General features: G+C 38.7%; 2 protein-coding genes across 8 annotated transcripts in view; both read right to left on the bottom strand.

Annotated features, from left to right (window-relative positions):
- Window positions 1-1426: 1426 nt before the first annotated feature.
- The window catches only part of Lsd-1 (lipid storage droplet-1), a 34598-nt gene continuing 14517 nt past the window's right edge, over window positions 1427-21507 (bottom strand). For 2 of the 7 annotated variants that reach the window (XM_089728017.1, XM_089728019.1), the window contains exons 5-9: window positions 12013-12206; window positions 11249-11430; window positions 9294-9360; window positions 7823-7921; window positions 1427-1700 (exon numbers count right to left, since the gene is read on the bottom strand). In XM_089728017.1, coding sequence (XP_089584143.1) covers window positions 1458-1700; window positions 7823-7921; window positions 9294-9360; window positions 11249-11430; window positions 12013-12206 — 785 coding nt within the window. In that variant the 3' untranslated portion in view covers window positions 1427-1457. Of the gene's footprint in view, window positions 1701-4440; window positions 5991-7822; window positions 7922-9293; window positions 9361-11248; window positions 11431-12012; window positions 12207-21507 lie in introns of those variants that run through there. The other 5 variants (XM_028170430.2, XM_089728020.1, XM_028170431.2 and 2 more) reach the window with 3 other exon arrangements.
- On the bottom strand, window positions 13515-19862 carry LOC149502779 (uncharacterized). Its single transcript, XM_089728010.1, has 2 exons — window positions 18430-19862; window positions 13515-13992 (listed from the first exon to the last, which is right to left on the bottom strand). Exons 1-2 carry the CDS (start codon window positions 18751-18753, stop codon window positions 13699-13701), a joined length of 618 nt encoding a protein of 205 aa, XP_089584136.1. The 5' UTR covers window positions 18754-19862; the 3' UTR covers window positions 13515-13698.

Here is a 21507-nt window from a genome sequence, read left to right as displayed (position 1 = left end):
GGAATTACGACAGATCTGCTAAAATCCGGAGGGGTTCCGTCATACACAACGGGACTACACCATTGGCGTGGACAAGGAGTCGGGTCGTGTTGTTCTTCAAGAAGGGTGGTAAAACTTTGTTGAAGAACTATAGACTGATATCTCTTTTGAGCCACGTCTACAAGGTATTTTCTAGGGTCATTACTAATCGTCTCGCCCGAAGGCTTGATGAATACCAGTCACCGGAGCAGGCTGGGTTTCGACAAGGTTACAATACCATAGACCATATTCACACCCTCAGACAGATTATACAAAATTCTACAGAATATAATCTGCCACTTTGCATGGCTTTCGTGGACTACGAGAAAGCCTTTGAGTCTACAGTTCTGGAATTCTTACAGCGATGCCAATTATCACTATATCGAGGTGTTGAGAAGTCTATACGATGCCGTGACAATGACCGTACAAATCCAGGATTGCCAGTCTATACCTATGAAGCTGCAGTGGAGTGTCCGACAGGGAGATGTTATATCTCCGAAATTGTTCACCGCTGCACTTGAAGATGTCTTCAAGATGCTGGACTGGATAACACGCGGAATCAACGTCAACGGAGAGTACATGTCGCACCTTCGATTTGCCGTTGACATAGTCATAATGTCGGAATCGCTGGTGGACCTGAGTCGTATGCTCAACGATCTCAACGCTGCTTCCCGATGCGTGGGACTCCGGATGAACCTTGACAAGATGAAAGTCATGTTCAATGATCAAATCATCCAGGGCCAAGTTACCATCTCGAATGCGGCAATTGAAGAGGTAAAAGACTATCTACTTCGGTCAGACTATCCAGCTTGGCCGAGGTAACTTCAATACAGAGATTGAGAGACGCATACGACTGGGCTGGTCCGCATTTGAGATATTCCGTGCAATGCTCACCTCGCAAATTCCTGAATGTCTGAAGGCAAAAGTTTTTAATCGGTGCGTTCTCCCCGCGATGACCTACGGCGCGAAAACCTGGACACTGACGGCGGGGCTGGCCCATAAGTTAAGAGTCGCACAGCGGGCGATGGAGAGAGCTGTGCTCGGTATTTCTCTAAGGAACAAAATCCAAAACGAAGAAATTCGACGGAGAACCAAAGTCGACGAAATTGCTCTCAAAGTTAGCAGGCTAAAGTAGCAACGGGCCGGTCACATCTGTTGAGCCAGCGACGTCAGGTGGAGGAGGAAGGTTCTCGAATGGCGGCCACGAATGGGTACCAGGAACGTGGGGCGTCCTCCAACCAGGTGGACCGACTACTACCGATGCGGAAGGTGGAGGACCGCATTCTGTGGAAGCCATTGGGGAAGGCCTATGTCCAACAGTGGGCAGATAAAGACTGATGATGATGACGATGATGATGATCATAAATAAGAATAATTGGATATTAACAAGTAAAATAAAAAATAAATATGTTATACGAACCAATTTATTGCCACCAATTTTAATACAAATGTTTTGCACCGTAATACAGATAATTTACAGATCTGTTGTGACCATTGACAATACCCATGCTTGTTACGGAGCGAAAGCCGACGTCGAAGCACACAGCCACGGTTAAAACCATCACATACGTTAAAATCCAGAATAAAACAGCATATACCAACATCCACAGAGCCGTATTGGCGTTCCATTCATTGTAGTCCTGTTCAACAAAGCCAAGCTCTATGGAGCATTTCTCTTTCGGCTGAAATATTAGAATGTTTTTTTTTTTAAATCACTATACGCCATAAATCAAATCTATTAAACCGTAGTATCGAGTTCTCTTTTGTCTAGGTCAAATGAAAAATAAAAAACTAAAGAGTAATAGTTGAAACAACACAGTCGTTTAGAAGAAGATATTAAACTAATTTCAATAGTTTTGAGTAACAAAACCATTGCATTATAACTGTTCCAAGTAACTTAATGATAGGTAGGTACTCTTACTCCATAGCCTTCTATTAAATAGTTATAACTAACGGAATTTTTTTTATTGCTTAGATGGGTGGTCGAGCTCACAGCCCACCTGGTGTTAAGTGGTTACTGGAGCCCATAGACGTCTACAACGTAAATGCGCAACTCACCTTGAGGTATAAGTTCTAAGGTCTCAAGTATAGTTACAACGGCTGCCCTACCCTTCAAACCGAAACATATTACTGCTTCGCGGCAGAAATAGGCAGGGTGGTGGTACCTACCCGCGCGGACTCACAAGAGGTCCTACCACCAGTACACAGATAAAACGCGTTTGTTTTTCAAGCGTTAATACCTTTTCATAGTACATCGGTGGTACGACAATACAATCACACTTTCTGCTTTGAAATGACAGCAGCATTACCGAATCAATTGGTACTTCAATTCATGGTGGGCAACATTTGCGTCGTGGTGGCTATATGCGGTATACAGATGAATCCCTAAGCCCTACCTTCTACCACGGCTAAGTTCAACCATACATTCAAAAGTAGATTTCATGGATCTTAAATGATGTGTTAGGGCGCCAATGTGATGAATTTTGTAAAATAAGAAGCTTACTGTTTCGATGTTGTTCATATCTTCAGGAGTATAAGATGTCATTGCTGCTATATTTTGTGTAGCCAAATAAATTAAATAAGTTAAATTTCATTTCATCAAATCAAATCAATTTTGACATTTATTTAACGCACGGCTCAGTTTCGATTGGTTTGGCTCTATCGTATATAATCTGTGTAACATGGCGGTTTTACATGATTTTTTCCAAATAAGAAAGATAAAACAAAAACATATTATATATATTCTCTTTTCTACTGAATAATATATCTTCTAAGTGGAAAATTACGTTAACAACGCATACGAATAAAAGTGTAAGAAACAAAATATTAAATCTACATACTTCATAACCCAGACCGCATTAATTAGGGCTTAAATAATCCGATCTTTAACCGGTAAAATGGCCCAAAAAACTTAAGAATTATCAAAAAATGAACTGAGAAGACTCTTAGCCAGATGTGAGATTTTTATTTTTATTTTTTATTGCTTAGATGGTTGGACGAGCGCACAGCCCACCTGGTGTTAAGTGGTTACTGGAGCCCATAGACATCTACAACGTAAATGCGCCACACACCTTGAGATATAGTTCTAAGGTCTCAGTATAGTTACAACGGCTACCCCACCCTTCAAACCGAAACGCATTACTGCTTCACGGCAGAAATAGGTAGGGTGGTGGTACCTAGCCGTGCGGACTCACAAGAGGTCCTACCACCAGTAATTACGCAAAATATAATTTTGCGGGTTTGATTTTTATTACACGATGTTATTCCTTCACCGTGAAAGTCAGTCGTGAACATTTGAACGTACGTATTTCATTAGAAAAATTGGTATCCGCCTGGGATTCGAACACCAGTGCATCGCTCAACACGGATGCACCGGACGTCTTATCCTTTAGGCCACGACGACTTCAATTAAATTTAAATGATGATGTTGTTATAATAATTTTAAAGTTACTGAAAAGTCAGAATTATTTTCGATAAATATCTCGTCAGTATGTACATTCGATGGCGCACTGCAGGGTTTTGATACAAAACTACACAGGAAAAGTCATTGGGATTTTAAAAAGTTGCTAAACTGACTTTAATTAAATATTTGACACCTTTTTTTTTTTTTTTTATTGCTTAGCTGTGTGGACGAGCTCACAGCCCACCTGATGTTAAGTGGTTACTGGAGCCCATAGACATCTACAACGTAAATGCGCCACACACCTTGAGATATAGTTCTAAGGTCTCAGTATAGTCACAACGGCTGCCCCACCCTTCAAACCGAAACGCATTACTGCTTCACGGCAGAAATAGGCGGGGCGGTGGTACCTACCCGTGCGGACTCACAAGAGGTCCTACCACCAGTAATTACGCAAATTATAATTTTGCGGGTTTCATTTTTATTACACGATGTTATTCCTTCACCGTGGAAGTCAATCGTGAACATTTGTTGAGTACGTATTTCATTAGAAAAATTGGTACCCGCCTGCGGGATTCGAACACCGGTGCATCGCTTCAACACGAATGTACCGAACGTCTTATCCGTTAGGCCACGACGACCACACTTCAGCAAAGGAGAGCGCTTCATCATGAACCATATTAGTACGACACCGTACAAGAAAACACGTACGTACAAGAAAAATATGCACAGAGTAAATAAACCTGTTCGTCATAAAATTGTTTGCTTAAATTTGGAACAGTGTGCTTAGTGCGAATTTTTTAATGTTCTGCAAACATAGGCAAACGTTCCAACTCCATAAAAATTTGAGTTAACTTTTACGCTATCGAGAACGTTAAAAAACTCGCACCAAGCCCACTGAACCTAAGATCCACGGCTCAACAGTGACAGAGGCTCACCACTGCGCCAGCAGATCTGTTAAACTATACTTAAACTATTAAGAATTATTTTCAACAGAACCAATCAACAACTGAATAAAAGACTTTTTTCATAAAAAAAATTAATAATAATTTATTCGGCATCAATGGATATAAAATTATAAAAGAAATATTATAAAACAGTCTAAAAATAAAATTATAGCAATTATTAGACACTTTTTTAAAAAAAATTATATCAATTATTATAACACATGTATTGTATTATTTAGGTATTCGTGTTTTTATTGGTGATGGAGCATATTGTGAGCCCGCGCTATTAAGTATCAATGACACCACTGTTCTGCCGATTTCTGCTGAGAATCAATCATGCTTTCCGCTTGGGAGGTAAACCTCTGCCAGTTTAAATTAGATAAAAACTGCATGTATCGCTAAAGAAATATTTTTCTATATTATACGGTAGACGTATTAGCGATCCGTTAAATCAGGTAATGAAGATATACGAATTAAATCTCCAAATGTTACAAATCGCCCGTATATAAATCATAGATTATACGTGTGTTAGTGTATAATCTATGTAAATAAACAATAACATTTGATTTGCAACATGGATGCCGATATAGACTATCATCGCACAATTTGTTTGGTAACAAACAAACAGATTGGTAGCCTAACCTCTCTTTTTTTTCTACGAATTTCTAAAATTTTGTAACACATCTTTTTATTTATATTCACCGTAAACTTAGCTGAAATGATAGGCAAATACACTTGATATTTAAATTGACACCTTAATCGCACCAGACTGGTTTATCGACGGTATAACTTTCAAGGAAAATCCACAAGACAGATTGACAGTAAAATAGGCAAGACAGTAATAGCGAATACTTAAATCAATAAATCTTTCAGTATATTTATATTTTATCATGAATGAAAGAAAAAGAAACGCCTGAAAGAAACGCGAAAAGTAATTTTAGCTATGGATTTTTTTTTTATATCGTGCGACAAAGATTATGTGCACCATATTATAGTGAAGAAACAAATAGTGGTCGACTACTTGGATCTTTGTAGAAAAACGAACTTTTGTGATGTACTCGTACCTAAATTACAAATAAAATAAAATTTCACATTAATTAAACAAATTTAGACATTTGCTTTCTTCAAAACTTAAGATTATTTCTAATACATTGCCTACATTCTAAATTAACCAATTTAGAAATTCGAAGTAGAACATTGAAAAATATTTTCATGTTTTTTTATGTTGGTTTATCAATGCAATCGAGGGATCGGAACTACAGTGACGCTAACTAAGGTTATCGGGAATATATTTCACGATTACTTTAAGCTAAGTGTAAATAATTTTTTCGTTTTTAATCAAACATAAGTATCTCGTACGTAATTTGAGCTGTGTTGTAATTTAAAGTTTCCCTCCATTTTCCAGCGTGAATATATTAATCATAATAGCCTGAGATTAATAATCATCATTATGACGTATATACCTACTTAGTTCCAATGTTTTACTTCAAGCTTTTACAAATGCGAACACTCTAAAATTAATTGACACCGTTAATGGAAGACACGTCGTCTCTTTGCTCGTAAGCCGACCTTGGCGCAATCTTCTCCCGCTCCTCGTTACCGGCCAAGAATATGGCTAAATGCTCCTAAAAAGAAATAGCCGTTTTAAAATTAAACTTGACATCGTCCACCGTGAGGATTGCATTGAGTGGGGCAGCCGCTGTAACTATACTGAGATCTTAGAACTTATATCTCAAGGTGGGTGGTGCATTTACGTTGTAGATGTCCATGGGCTCCAGTAACCACTTAACACCAGGTGGGCTGTGAGCTCATCCACCCATCTAAGCAATAAAAAAAAAGAATTCCTGTAAACGCATTGCTCTGTTTTATTTATTTACTTAATATATTTTGTACACACAGCTTTTAGAAGAAACACGACAGTAAGGGTACAAAGTACAAGGGCCCGCAAAGGAAAGAAGTATTAGAATTGTTTTAATACTTGAATAAGCAAATGATTCACACAATACCTACGACTAATCTCTAGCGTTGCCCCGCATGCTTAGGCCTTATTATTTATTATTATATACGATTAGTAAAATTTGAAACTGTAATATAATTAGAAGATTAAAATAAAAACAATCAAGTAAGCAACGACTATTTTGAAAAAAAAAACTGTTCCAATTTCAGATCAGGAAAGAGGGATATGAAATATTGATTTGATTTTAAAACTTATTTTTTAAATTTCGCGCCACCCATATAAGAAACACGCACGGCTAGGTACCATTGTTCTGGTAATATCCGCCGGGAAGCAATGATTTCATTGGAGATCAAGTACTATAGTAGTTCCTCCATTAGCATTGAAACATTATTACACCACAGAACATTCACATTGTCCACCGGTGAATACTTTTAAACTAGTTCCTCGTGAACCACCATACTCTCCTACCCTACTAAGGTTATCAAATTTTAAAGCTAAGAATGATAAGAGGCACTATGATAACCATATATTCATATTTGTTTTCTCAGTACAAACTTTTTGTTATTTCCTTTTGTTTTTGGTAAATAAAAAAAGAATGGAACTCATTGATCCCAATAATTTAAATTACGAAATTAATCATTCGTCATTTTACAATAAGAAAAAAATGTATACTTATAAGAATATAATATTTTAATATTTAGAATATTATATTATGAACATAGCGCGAACCAAAAATAATGGAAAAATTACATATCCCGCCTTTTTATACATGCTCTAAGGGTACTGTTGTCATTGGTTACAATAGCAACACAGAAGAAAAAAATAATAGGTAATAAAAAAATAAAAATATTAGGTACGGTTTAGCTAATCGAGTATTTAGTTAGTAGTAAAAGTAATGTAATACACATGCAGCAAGTATATGTTATGGCCACATTAGAGCAATGGACATACATATATGACAGGCGAGCTGGAAGAAAGACATCACTTAAACTACGTCGCTGATATTGTTATTGGCTCATTGCGTGCAATTAGAAAACAGCTCTATGTAGTCGATCGCAATTTTTTCTGACTATCATTTCGGAAATCACGACCCTGACCAATAAAAGTTTGAAGACTTTTCCAATCTTTTCTTCGGTTTTCGCGAGACGTAGACATAATTAAAACTACGTTACTATGTACTTTTTTGTTGCACTTCATTGTTTAACCCTGGATCCCTGGACTTATGACATGTATGTCACCACCCACCTTGAGACATGAGGTTGAAATCTCAATTAGATCGTATAGCTGCTGCTTTTTCAAAACGGAATGCATGACTATGGAATTACTGTAAGGCGACAGAATGACAGGACTTTAGCGACAGCTGTCATAGTACACAAGTTATTTGAGAGATGCTTCTAAACATGGCGGATTTTCGGCCTCATTAGGTATTTACGTATATTCATATAAGCCTCGGATAGCCCCGGATTTCCACCGTGCGGAATCGAATTAAAATTTACTTACCAAGTAAGTTTTGGATGTGGCCTGCAACTGCTGCAACAGGACCTCAAGTTTGCTTCTCCATCCCTTTATTTCAGTGATTGCCGTCTCCACGGGTACAGACTGTAAAAGAGTTCAATAAAACATATTAAACATTATATATTGATGTCATATACCTCGGGTCCTTACTGACCGACCACAGGGGCAGTGAGGCAGAGATAAGGAGGAGGACGCAGATGGCCAAAACAGCGATGACCAAGCTCAAACGAATATGGCAAAATCGTACAGTATCTAACGTCACGAAAATGAGACTCGTCCGTACCCTAGTTTTCTCAACCTTTCTCTACGGAGCAGAGCCCTGGACAATTAGGGCATCCGAGCGCAAGAAAATAAAAGCATTTGAAATGTAATCCTGAAGACGAATGCTCCGAATTCCATGGACGGCCAAGAGGACAAATAAATCTATCCTGGATCAGCTTCGCATCCGAGTCAGACTCTCAACAATCTGTTACCAGAGGATCCTCGCTATTTCGCTCATATTGCCCGCCGTCAGTCAGATAGCTTGGAAAAAGTGATTGTGACGGGCAAAGTAGAAGGAAAGAGACCCCGCGGCCGTTGCCTAGCCGTTGGTGTGATCAACTAACCGCCCTAGCTGGGCCGCCAGTCGCAACCGCCATTCGAGAAGCTGAGGACCGGACGAGATGGAAACAACTCACGAGACAGGCCACGGTCAAGTTTCAGGGATACGACCTTCAGCAATGAAGAAAGTGACGAAGAAGAAATTGATGTCATGGCCTAACAGATAAGACGCCCGGTTCACTTGTGTGGAGCAAAGCGAATATCCCGAGTTCAAGCCCGGCAAGCGAGTACCAATTTTTTGACAGATAAAGAAAACGAAATCGATACGAATAACGAAATCATGTAAATATCAAACGCAAAATTGATACATGTGTAATTAGTGGTGTTAGTGGTAGTGGTATGTTTTCCCAACCTAATTATTGGTAACCTAAGGGACTATTTCCATCTAAGCTATGAAGGGCAGGTGAAGTGACGCGCTCAACCTGAGAAATTGTCAACACCAGCCTTAGCAAGAACAGTGCCATGGCAGAATCTACTACCGGATCAGAAACGCGACCCGCTGAAAAAATCTGGCGAGAAACTCAGTGGGCTGTGTTAATTTACTGTGGGTTAATTTACTCGTCGAGCCCTTCGTCGCAAGCGACGGGTTCGGCGAGGAAAGTGACCGGTACCTAAAAACACCGTTAGTGGATCGGGAGGATCCGTAATGACGTGCTTAGGGCGACGTCGACTGTTTACCATTCGGTCCACAGGATCGGGTATGCATGTCCATCGCTAACCGCTTACAATCAAGTCGGTTGTGTGCTCGCTCAACAATTAATTTGTCCGGTGTGGGTACGAACTTCTGTGTACAAGCTTCTATACATTTTTTTAATATTAATAGCAATAGCTTAGTACTTTCGAAAATGCATATTACCTTGAGTAATGCCTCTGCTGTATACGACAAATGCTTCGTAACAATCGTCATGCCTTGACGGATGTTTCTGTCAACATAAAATTTTAAATAAATAAATTATTATTATACAGGAACCCTCCCATTTTACAGTATTTTACGACACGGTTCCACTCTAATACGATAAGAAAAATTCCCCAAAACCTGTTATAACACGGTACTTTTATATAACGAGATTTTTGTTTAAAATTATTTAGAAAATTATATCATGCACTATGTTGACAAAATATATGGGAATAAACAAAATTTCACTGCTTATTTTTTATGTATAATGGGTAAAAAATATATACCTACACATACAGTTGAAATGTTTCGTTAAGAAAAATACTGTCCTTTTTGTACAGACTTCTAGTGTCATATAACACGGTTTCGCACAACACGGGAGCTTGTATGAACATATCTACCGTGTTATGGGAGGGCTACCTGTATTTCATTCACTAAGGGTTCTTCTACTATAAATTGCATGCATTAAGGCCAGCTTCTAAGTACAAAGAAGATTTTGACAGCGTTCCATTTTAACATATTATGCTTAAGCAATTATTTTACATAAGCCCTTCTCTAACGAAGCTCCCACCTCTGAAACTTTGAGTGTTGCGGGCGCCTTTGTATCGACATGTGGACGTTTGGGTGACCGCAAGCAGTTCTCTACCCGCTACCTCATCCCTGTCTTCTTTTTTACTGTAGGACCTCTTATGAGTCCGAACGGGTAGGACCTCTTATGAGTCCGAACGGGTAGGATCTCTTATGAGTCCGAACTGGTAGGCTTTTTTTATTTTTTTTTGCTTAGATGAGTGGACGAGCTCACAGCCCACCTGGTGTTAAATGATTACTGGAGCCCATAGACTACTACACCGTAAACGCGCCACCCACCTTGAGATATAAGTTCTAAGGTCTCAAGTATAGTTACAACGGCTGCCCCACCCTTCAAACCGAAACGCATTACTGCTTTACGGCAGAAATAGGCAGGGTGGTGGTACCTACCCGCGCAGACTCACAAGAGGTCCCAAATAAGGCAGCCGTTGAACTGTTAAAACTAAGACCTTAGAACTCCTATCTCAAGGTGGGTGGCGGCAAAAAAAAAGCTAGAGTGGGTGCGTAGTAAAAGACGCGCAGCGTCCGCCGATAATCCACACGGGATTTACTGACTAATTATTCGAACCGAGAAATTACCTAATCGAAGGATGAAAGGCTATTTGGTTTAAGCGACATTTAGGTAACTTTACAGGAGAGCTATTTAAAGTTGTGATTTTCGATATCATAACAAAAAAACTTCTTCAGCCATTTCAATGGAATAAACTTAATTGAAATTCAATTGAATATGCAATTTCGAAAAGGGCACATGTCGCATATTTTGTCAAATACGTTTTTTCATACACATGTAGTTTTGAGGCTTACCTAGACCCATTTTATAATAATTCCAGTAATTTTCAATTGCTAATTAACACTAAAATATATCTCAAAAGTTAATTGTTTAAATTTTACACTGCTTTAGAAAATAATCAGTTTTTTTTCATTTCCTGAACATTTTACATTTTCAGAGATGTGCCCTTTTCGAAATTGCATATTCAATTAAAAACATGGTAGGTACTGTTGTTGCTAAATACCAAATAAAAAGATAAATGTCGCGTATTAAGCGAAATGTCGCTTAAACCAAATAACCTTTTACCCCTCGTAGTGATTTTACTTTTAGACGTTCTGTCAATCTTTGGGGAATCGATCTTTAGTGATCTTTCATGCGTACAATAAAGGTAGCGTAATTGACTATGTATTGGCAGCAGCAAATGTGTCATTTTGGTATTACCAGCGTTCAAAAGTGTCAGTAGCGGAATTAATTATACTGTATTGCCAGTAGACTCGACTGCTTTCGTTTGTTATAAATGAAGTTATGAAATAAATCAAATAATATTATTATAAAATACCTTGGAAGGTCTGTGTGTGTATAGTTGACGAGATGCACGACCTTTCTTGCTGTTTCCCTGGTGAGGAGTACCATCAGCTCTTCAAGAGTTACAGGCCTCGCTTGATTCTCGGGTTCTGGTTGACTGAGAGACGCGTAAAGTTCCTTAGCTTTTTTCCAGGCTAACACAGGATCTTTTGCAACCTTTGATCAAATATAAAACAGACAATAACAATATGTTCTATCTCTCTTCCATTTTGTATAATTTAAATATATCAGCATAATCATTTACTAAAAATTAAATATCTTCTCGAAAGTTCCCTTATGAAGAAGGATCTTTTTGAGCTCATTGTATAGCCGGAATTCTTTATACGAATAAGCCGGCAAGAGATTAAATACACACACATACAATAAACACAGAACACCTCCTTCGCTTGACAGAATGCGCTGGGCGTTAGTGTGTTTGGTGCGAGTTTTTTAACGTTCTCGATAGCGTAAAAGTTAACTCAAATTTGTATGGAGTTGGAACAGCGCCCCTAGCGGCCAAAATAGACAAACGCTCCAACTCCATACAAATTTGTATATTATACATCGTTGTGTATTATATAGCCAACTAGCGACCCGCCCTCGCTTCGCTTCAGAAACTGTAATTTATTATTGATTTCTCCACTATTTAATGGATGTTATTATACATATAAACCTTCCTCTTAAATCACTCTGTCTATTAAAAAAAACCGCATCAACATCCGTTGCGTAGTTACACGTTACATAAATAACGCAACTTACCAATTCCGCGACATACACCAAAACGTGGATTTGTTCTTTGATAGCCTTGGCTTCGGCCAGAGCTTGCCTGGTGAGTCTCCTCTGCAGCTTCCTCTTGAACCTGGCTCCATGCTGCACCGCCTGGGCTGCCCGGGCCCTGCCCGTCTCCCCTTCAGGCCCGTCCACCGCATCAGCGCTGGTCACTACGATCACCACTATGATAAGACCACAAAACTCAATAGTAGATTTGGCGTAAAAGAACCGCCCAGCCCTCTTGATCTTAAGTAATTACCGAAATCTTCAGATATTTTTTATTGCTTAGATAGGTGGACGAGCTCACAGCCCCACTGGTGTGAAGTGGTTACTGGAGCCCATAGACATCTACGACGTAAATGCACCACCCACCTTGAGATATAAGTTCTAAGGTTTCAAGTATAGTTACAACGGCTTCCCCACTCTTCAAACCGAAATTAATTACTGCTTCATGGCAGAAATAGCCAGGATGGTGGACCTACCCGATTGGTCTTACAAGAGGTCCTACCATCAGTAAAATATCATAATTATAATGTGGGTGTGATATTATAATGTGGATGTAGAGCTCTTTGAAACCTAAGATCCAAGTCTAAGATATTTATTTTCTGTTATGGCCTCCAAAGACTATAATGCTTCGAAAGGCTATTTCAATGTCGTAAGGCCCACCTGTTTTACTAATCACCATAGCTCACAAACGTCAGCTAGGAAGCTCTTCAAGAATCATTTATTAAAAGACACCTCCCAGTGCTCAAAAAGAAACACAGTGTAGGTGAATTCATATCAAAGCTAGATGGTTCGTGAAAAGATTTTTTATATTTTTTATTGCCCTTGTAGGCAGACGAGCATACGGCCCACCTGATGGTGAATGGTTACCGTTGCCCATGGACTTCAGCAATGCTAGGGGCAGAGCCAAGTCGCTGCCTACCGTTAAGTACTTTCCACAAGCCTCGTTTGAAGAAGGACATGTCATAGTGCTCGGGAAGCACCGTCGAGGGGAGCTCATTCCATAGCGGATGGATGGTACGTGGCATAAAAGATCTCTGGAAACGCACTGTGATCTTATCTTCAGGAACACATATGACTGACTCGGTGGTGCGGTAGCTAGTGCTCCTAACTGTTGCGCCGTGGGTCGTCGGTTCGATTCCCACATCGGGCAAACCTTTATGTGCTGAACATATGTGTTGGCCCTTTGTCTGGGTGTTTAATATATGTGTTATATATATGTATACATTTAAACGTATATAAGTATGTATCTGGTGCCCATAACACAGGGAATACTAATTTGGGGCCGAATGACCATGCGTGATTTGTTCCTAGATATTATATGTATTATTATTATTATTAGTACACACTGTGGATAAACAGTTTTAGGAATTGCATTTGATTAGCAAACCGTCCGATGGATTATCGACCTTGCGTTAACAATTACAGTTTGTTGGCGCCGTTGCGATGAGATGTTGGGTGCAAGGCTTATATCAATAAAAGTGGACTGTATTTAAAGCTGGTTTATTAATCGGATCAAAGTTAATACAGTTTTACGGGACCGACAATGATTGTGCATTTTCGTCGATGCACGTCGTTTTATTTTGTCACTCCACGCCTCTCCCCCGCTTCCGCCGCGGTGAGGAAAATAGGGTTGCTATGTTTCGAACATGCTCCCCGGGTTGAAGAACTTCAAATATTGACTGATAGCGGGCATATGTTGTTGTAAGCGCGTCGTATAACACCTTTCTTGGTTAAGATATCTGCCACACGTGTAATTCCATCTCGTCCAGGACAAAGACGAATAATGCGTCCGAGCAGCCACATAAGAGGTGGTAGTCCCTTCTCCTTGATGACAACCATCATACCTTCTTTTAAGTCTCCCTTTTGAGTCAGCCATTTCATTTTTTGTTGTAGCCACACGACGTACTCATTGGAGAATCGCTGCCAAAAATGCTGCTTAAGGTACTCGATACGCTGGAATCTCTTAAGAGAGGTTAAAGTTGAATGATTTGTTAAATCAGGCTGAGGTACAAAGAGTAAAGATCGTCCTATTAGGAAATGAGCTGGAGTGAGAGGATAATAGTCCGAAGGATCATCTGACAGAGGAATGAGAGGCCTTGAATTTAAAATGGCTTCAATTTGAGTTAATAAAGTCGTCATTTCTTCAAATGTGAGATGTGTTAGCCCTAAAATTCTACGCAAGTGATATTTCGTAGACCTAACGGCTGACTCCCAAAGTCCGCCAAAATGTGGTGTGTATGCCGGTATAAAAGAAAATTTAATCTCTTGCTCTGCCAAATCGGAAGGTAGGGTACGACTAAGAAGTTTGGATAATTCATTGAACGTTCCAACAAAGGTGGTACCATTATCAGACAGAATTGATTGTGGCTTCCCGCGTCGCGCAGTAAATCTATTCAAAGCAGCAATGAATGCATCCTTGGACAGGTCCGAGACAAGCTCCAAATGTACGGCCTTTGTTGCCAAACATACGAACACGCAGATGTATGATTTTATTAGTTTAGAACCTCTACCTTTCCGGTTTGCTACCAACACTGGGCCAGCGTAATCAACGCCAGTTTGAAGAAAGGGACATTCCAGGTGCACACGTTGACGTGGTAAATCCCCCATGGGTGGCTGAACAGTAGTAGCCTTAAATCTGCAACACGTCACACAGTTTCGCACAACCTTTTTAGCTAAATTATTGCCACCAATGGGCCAATAGTTGTGCCTAGTGATTGCTAATAAGAGTTTAGGACCACAATGTAAATGTTTAAGATGTAACATTTCAAATATAAGATTAGTTAAACGATGGTTAGCGTGGAGAAGAATTGGGTGCTTAATATTAAATTCGTAATCTGAATTGTTGAGTCTACCGCCAACTCTCATCAACCCATCGCTATCGAGGAAAGGTGACAAAGAAATAAGTTTATTTTTAATCGGTAAAGGCCTACCAGCGATTAAAAGAGAACGCTCTGCAGAAAACGATTCTTCCTGAGCTACAAATAATAAATGGTTTGTTGCATTTCTTAATTCTAAGTCAGTTAGCCTCCCTTTTTGTAAATGTTTATGATTACAATTAGATATAAAACGATAGATATAAGATGTCACGCGAATTAACCTAGAAAATCTAGATGTGTTCTGAATTAGATTTGACAATATACAATTTTTTGAAGAGCCTTGATTTATGTGTAAAGCATGAACAGTTTCTGGAAGATGATCAGTATAATTTGGGTTAGTTGGCCAGTGTGATGGGTCCTGAGCTAAAAATGAAGGTCCCGACCACCATAAAGCGGAATTACGTAAAAGACTAGCGTTCAATCCTCTAGATACCAAGTCTGCTGGATTTTCCTTTGAAGGGACATACCGCCATTCGTGTCCAGCGCAGATTTTCTGTATCTCAGACACACGATGAGCTACGAATTTTTTCAAATGAATTGCAGAAGAGGCAATCCAACCGAGAACTATGGTTGAGTCCGACCAAAATGAACACCTTTCTACTTTTAATGTTAAAGTCATGGTGATCTTTTCACATAATTTGGAACCAAGCATGGCGGCACAAAGTTCCAGTCTTGGAATCGTAGTAGCTTTTATAGGAGCTACTTTGCTTTTTGATGCTAAAAGAATGGTTTTTATGGATCCTTCTGACGTCTCACTTCGAACATAAACACATGCGCCGTAGGCTCTCTCCGATGCGTCCGTGAAAACATGAAGCTGTATTCCAATCGGCTGAGAAATAACGCAGCGCGGAATTAGAATATCATTGAGATGAGGTAAGGTTTTAACAAAGTTAAGCCATGTCTTCTTTAAAGGTTCCATGATCTCGTCGTCCCATGAGCATTTATGTTTCCAGAGATCTTGCAGCAAAAGCTTAGCTTCTACAATGCAAGGCGAAACTAAGCCAAGCGGGTCAAATATTTGGGCTACGGTAGCCAAGATATACCGCTTTGTTATAATGAGTGAAGGTGACAAATTTATCGAAAAGTATAAATTGTCAGCGCGACATTTCCAATTAAGACCTAAAGTCTTCGAGTATTCGTTGGAACTCAGATCTACACAATCTGCGTTATCATTCGAAGTATCGCTAATAGCTCTGAGAATTTCAGAACTATTGGAATGCCATTTACGAAGATTAAATTGTCCAAACTGGAGGGCAACCTTAATCTTTCTGCACAATTCTATGGTGCTGTGAATGGTGTGACTTCCACCTAAGTAGTCATCAACATAAAAGTCATGACATATAGCGCGCTTAACATCGTCATCGTGAGCTTCATTGCCTAGCTGTATAAGACATCGGGTTGCTATAAAAGAAGCTGAGGCCATGCCATAAGTTAATGTGTTTAGTGTGTATGTCTTTATGGGTTGTGAAGGATTAAATCGCCATAAAATTTGTTGTAAAGGGCGTTGAGAACTGTCTAATGAAATTTGTCGATACATTTTTTCTATATCGGCCGTGACCACATACAGATGTTGTCGAAATCGTATTAAAATTGAAAATAAATCATCTTGTATCGTGGGGCCTACTATCTGAATATCATTTAGTGATTTACCTGTGGATGTACGAGCAGAAGCATCGAAGACTGCTCGCGATTTTGTAGTTGTACTCGATTCCTTTAAAATACCATGATGAGGAAGGAAATACTGAATTACGTCATTATTAGTATTGTGGATATTTTCACTCATGTGACCAAGATCGAGATACTCGCGCATGAAGCTACCGTATAGCAATTTAAGTGTATTGTTTGATTTTAGTCTCCTTTCGAGTGAAAGGAACCGGTGCTTGGCCATATAGTACGAGTCTCCTAAACATTTTGGTGATTCATGGAAAGGTAAAGTCACGTTAAAGCGTCCGTCTTCAGCGCGCGTTGTAGTTTCAGTGAACACCTTTTCACACGGATGACTATTTAAATCGTTGATTGTTGAAGATGGTATAGAGTCTAGCTCCCAAAATTTAGTAAGATCTGTGGTGATCTTTGAAGAATCGCAACTTAATAAGCAATGTAAATCTTTAGAGTTAGTCTTGTTTAAGAGGGAACCAGAAATTACCCAGCCAAGTTTGGTTTCAAAAAGAACAGGTTTATTTTTGCCTAGTTGAATACGGTTTGTACCTATGACATTCCAGAAAACATCTGCTCCGACCAATATGTCAATGGAGGATGGAATATGGTAAGTTGGATCCGCTAAAGATACTCCCGATGGTATATTTATGTTTTTATTTTCTAAATATGCTAAGGGTAAAGAGTTCGTAATTTTATTCAAGAGATAGCAATTGATGTTAAAGTTGTGGTTGCCATCTAATGAACGTATGCTTATCAAACACGATTCATTACACGCGGAGGTTTTATTGCTGATACCACATGCTATGTAATCCACACGCTTCGTTCTCAAATTAAGCCTATGACAGAGATCCTTCGTAATAAAGTTAGCAGTACTCCCGTTGTCTAAAAGAAGACGTGCAGTATGCGTTTGCCCATTAGAGTCTAAAACCTGAACTAACGCCGTAGAGAGTAAAACGTGTGATGAAGTATCAGTTGCCGTGGCTGACACGACAACGGTTTCAACTGCGGCTGTTTGCTTCTTATAATGAAGAAGCGTGTTGTGTTTTAACTTGCAGTACTTGCAATGGCTAAGCTTACATTGAGAATCAGTGTGTCCAGGCCTCAGACAGTTAAGGCACACTCTAAGCTCTTTCGCTTTCCTAATACGTGTTTCAATCGATAAACTTCTAAAAGACTCGCACGCGTACAGGAAGTGTTCCTGATTACATAACGGACACGCAACTGTTTTATTTTTGTTAGATTTGTTAGATTTGATTCGACGCGCGTCCTCTAACGTTTCCAATAAATCGGCTTTATTTGAAATGAATTTAGTAAATATTTTTAGAGTTGGAGGGTCGCTGAGAGTATTACGATGCTCTTCCCAGCCCCTACTAGTGATGCTGTCCAATTTAGAGGCCATCATATGAATCACCAAAGTGTCCCAATGTTCGACAGGTTGATCCAATGTGGCTAAGGCTCTAAGATTTTTGTTGGTTACATCTACAATGTGTCGTAAACTCTTACTGCATTCTTTTTGTATGACGTCAACATTAAAAAGAGTTTGGACGTGATTGTTGACAAGTAAGCGCTTATTGTCATAACGCTCACAGAGAAGAGTCCACGCAGAAGAGTAGTTATCTGCTTTAAAATCTAAGCTTTTGATTACTAAAGCAGCGCTTCCATGAAGAGAAGCTCTTAAATAGTGATACTTATTAATACTATCAAGGGTATCGTTTTCATGAACCAAAGAAATATAAGTGTCTCGAAATTCAAGCCAGTGCTGGTAACAACCGTCAAAGTGGGGTACATCAATCTTTGGCAACTTAATATAGTTTGGCTTTTGACTTAACACGGTGGTATTCTTCATGCCATTTTCAGAGCTTACCTCGGACCTACCGTCATTATTTTTGCGTTGATCCAACAGCGTACGCGCAGAAGCCACAAGCTTGTAGTACTGCGACTCAATGGACTCACGATCCTTATAATGGTCTTCCGGCGCGTCTGACAGCATCTCGATCTCACTCTGAAAAGTGTCGAAGTCCCCGTATAAGGTTTCGAATTTCTCAAGACGTACTTGGAGTTCCGAGAATTGCACATCATTGAGATAATCACAACCCCGTAGGACATCCAAATACGTAGAGAATTGTGTTATTTTGGCCTTTATTGAGGCCCTCCTTTTAATTAAGTCTTTTACTTTGCCTTCAGGCATCTTTATTTCGAGTACCAACTATCTACTTCCCAAAGGCAATGAAGCAACTAAAAGCAAAAGTTGACCCTGCCAAAAAAATTATAGCAATAGACTGCCAAGCAAAATCTAAGTCCCTGAATAAAGTATAATAGCAAAAATTGTTAACAGCTGTACTTAAGGAGTGTTATATTTCAAACTACCCGCAATATGTATATTTTTTTTAATAAAAGTTTCTACAATGTTTTATTAGACGGCGAATGAGTTATTTTAAAAGTTTAGTATTAAAATGAAATTGTGAATTTAAATCTAAATCTAGTGTCAAGCAAATGATACACTACAATAATAGTTTAAAGCTATACCTAACGAAATGTGCAAATGTAAATTATATTAGCGATGAAATGAACAAGCGTGAAAAGCAAAGCTCTTGTGTTATTTTATGTTGTGTTTAATAAAAACTTAATGAGAAGCATAAAAAGTGATTGACAAGAATGAGAAGAATGACCTTTGGACCTTTTGTTAATAGTGAAAATGTTGACGGTAGCAATTAATTGTTATGGTTATGAATGTTAATGTTAATGTTAATGAGGAATGGAAAGAATAAAATATAAGGAACGATCTTACGTATCTTTTCTTTTTAAACCTCCTGTGACTTGATCCTATGAGACCTTGAATAATGGTGTTGATTGTGTTGTACTCAGCTGATGCGGCAATGTTGTACGTTTGTTGGATTGTTGTTTTTTAAATGTTGTCGGTGAGCTGGATTCGGACTTCTTCTGTAGAGTAGATAATTATGGGCGTTCCACGAAGGTAATCCACCTGAGGCGCTGCTTGAATTTGAAGTGTAGGTAGGCGTTGAAAAAACAGATGATCTTCTTTTTCAAGCAGTGGCGACGAATTTCCAGCGGAATGTAGACCCACGAAGGTTGATAGGCGTCCTAGGCTCCAAAAGACTTCTTTGAAAGACCCGATGTACTATCTTCTTCCGATTATGTTGAGGTTTGAAGGACCATATGTTGGCGCCGTTGCGATGAGATGTTGGGTGCAAGGCTTATATCAATAAAAGTGGACTGTATTTAAAGCTGGTTTATTAATCGGATCAAAGTTAATACAGTTTTACGGGACCGACAATGATTGTGCATTTTCGTCGATGCACGTCGTTTTATTTTGTCACTCCACGCCTCTCCCCCGCTTCCGCCGCGGTGAGGAAAATAGGGTTGCTATGTTTCGAACACAGTTTTTTTTATTTTAATGTGGAAAAATTCTATTATGTTAATGGAAGATACTGTACAGATAGATGCCTTTATATGTATTATGTTTACGCATTCACTTTTACTACACATGAATTGACACTTAACAGATAAAATAATGAAAAAATGACTTCAAAACGGTACTTAATTTCAATTATCTGTGTAAACTTGAGACGTCTAAATAGCTTCATATATGAGTCGACTATTATCAAAGGCGGCAATCTGACTTTTGGACAATGATTGGTAAATCAGAAAAACGAATTATTGACTTTGTATTCCATTGGCAGTCACAAAACTCTTCGGAACGACATCTTAGATAAATAACAGGTTAACTATTAACCTTTATTTAATGCAGGTTTTGAACCGTATTCTTTGAAGGAGACGATTATATTCAAATAAATCTGTATTGACATATCAATAAAAAAATTTTGTCCAAATGTACAGATTGCCGCCTTTGATAATAGACGACTCATATATAAGTCGTCGTTGCCTAAAAGACCAAGGTAGTTGATGGCCTTTACATTTTTCGTGTTTGTAGCTAGCTATCTATTCCGGTAAGTAATTAACACCAAATCGCCCCTAACAGCGTTCACGTCTCCAAGCAGTATGTTGAATAAATAAATTTATAAAGTAGTACCTAGTTCATAGATGTATTTACAAACGTTTTGGTACAGACTATTTCAATTTATGTGTATTATCTGTGCGAAAAAAGACTAATGTCTAATATATTAAGTGTATAATCTATGCTAATGTCACTTAAGAGCAAATATAATTCATTCTATTTCCGTTCCCAGTTAATATGAACTATCTCTTAACATTCCCTAATCCTAAAGTTGTAAATGCATTAGCTTATTTTATTTCCCGCAATAACATCAAACTGTAAAAATATTAACAATTTTTTCTCCCGTTCTAATTCTCCTCATCTACTATCATTTAACTATATCACTGATGTTCTATCTACCTGACATTGGCAGATTCATTCGACAAAGAAGAGACTCGAGTAATTAAAAAAAAAAAACATTGTATTTTATAAAGAAATCTGATTAGAGTTTCATTGAAATACTGCCAAATTCCTATACAATAAAAGAAGTGGTTTAGATTAAATTACGCAACCTTAACTAATAACCGTGCATGCATTATTACTCACGAAACTTATTACCATTCATTTTCCTTATCGAGAAGACGAGTACAGAGTCCGTGCGACGTCTGATAACGCATCTAATTTGTCGACACCGGACAACAGATAAACTGAACCATTAGTTTATTTTTAGTGTAATTATTGTGTGTGATAATTTTGTTGGTCGTGTCCCGTTCGATGTTGATAACGCAAACAAACAAATCAGTGAGGCTGCCTGTAACAACACCACAAACATTTTATCCTTAAAGAGACCAAAATAAATTTGGAGCTACTAATCTAGTAACTATATATAAAACTACTAACGACCCACCCTCGCCTCGCTTCGGAAACATTAAATTTTATTATTGATAGCTGAGTCCCTAGATGTTACCCGCGGGGCGAAGATACTCT

This window comes from Bombyx mandarina, chromosome 06 (genome assembly GCF_030267445.1).
Source record: "Bombyx mandarina strain Sakado chromosome 06, ASM3026744v2".
Taxonomy (NCBI): Eukaryota; Metazoa; Arthropoda; class Insecta; order Lepidoptera; family Bombycidae; genus Bombyx; species Bombyx mandarina.
Note: the sequence above shows the minus strand (reverse complement) of the source record. Positions and strands in the feature narration are given on the sequence as shown.

Excerpts from the sequence above, each read along its gene's own strand:
- LOC149502779 (XM_089728010.1), bottom strand. The coding sequence starts at position 18,753 with ATGCCTGAAGGCAAAGTAAAAGACTTAATTAAAAGGAGGGCCTCAATA. Across the intron at positions 13,993-18,429 it reads ATAATGACGGTAGGTCCGAG|AGATTCCAGCGTATCGAGTA; the intron begins GTAAGCTCTGAA and ends ACCTCTCTTAAG.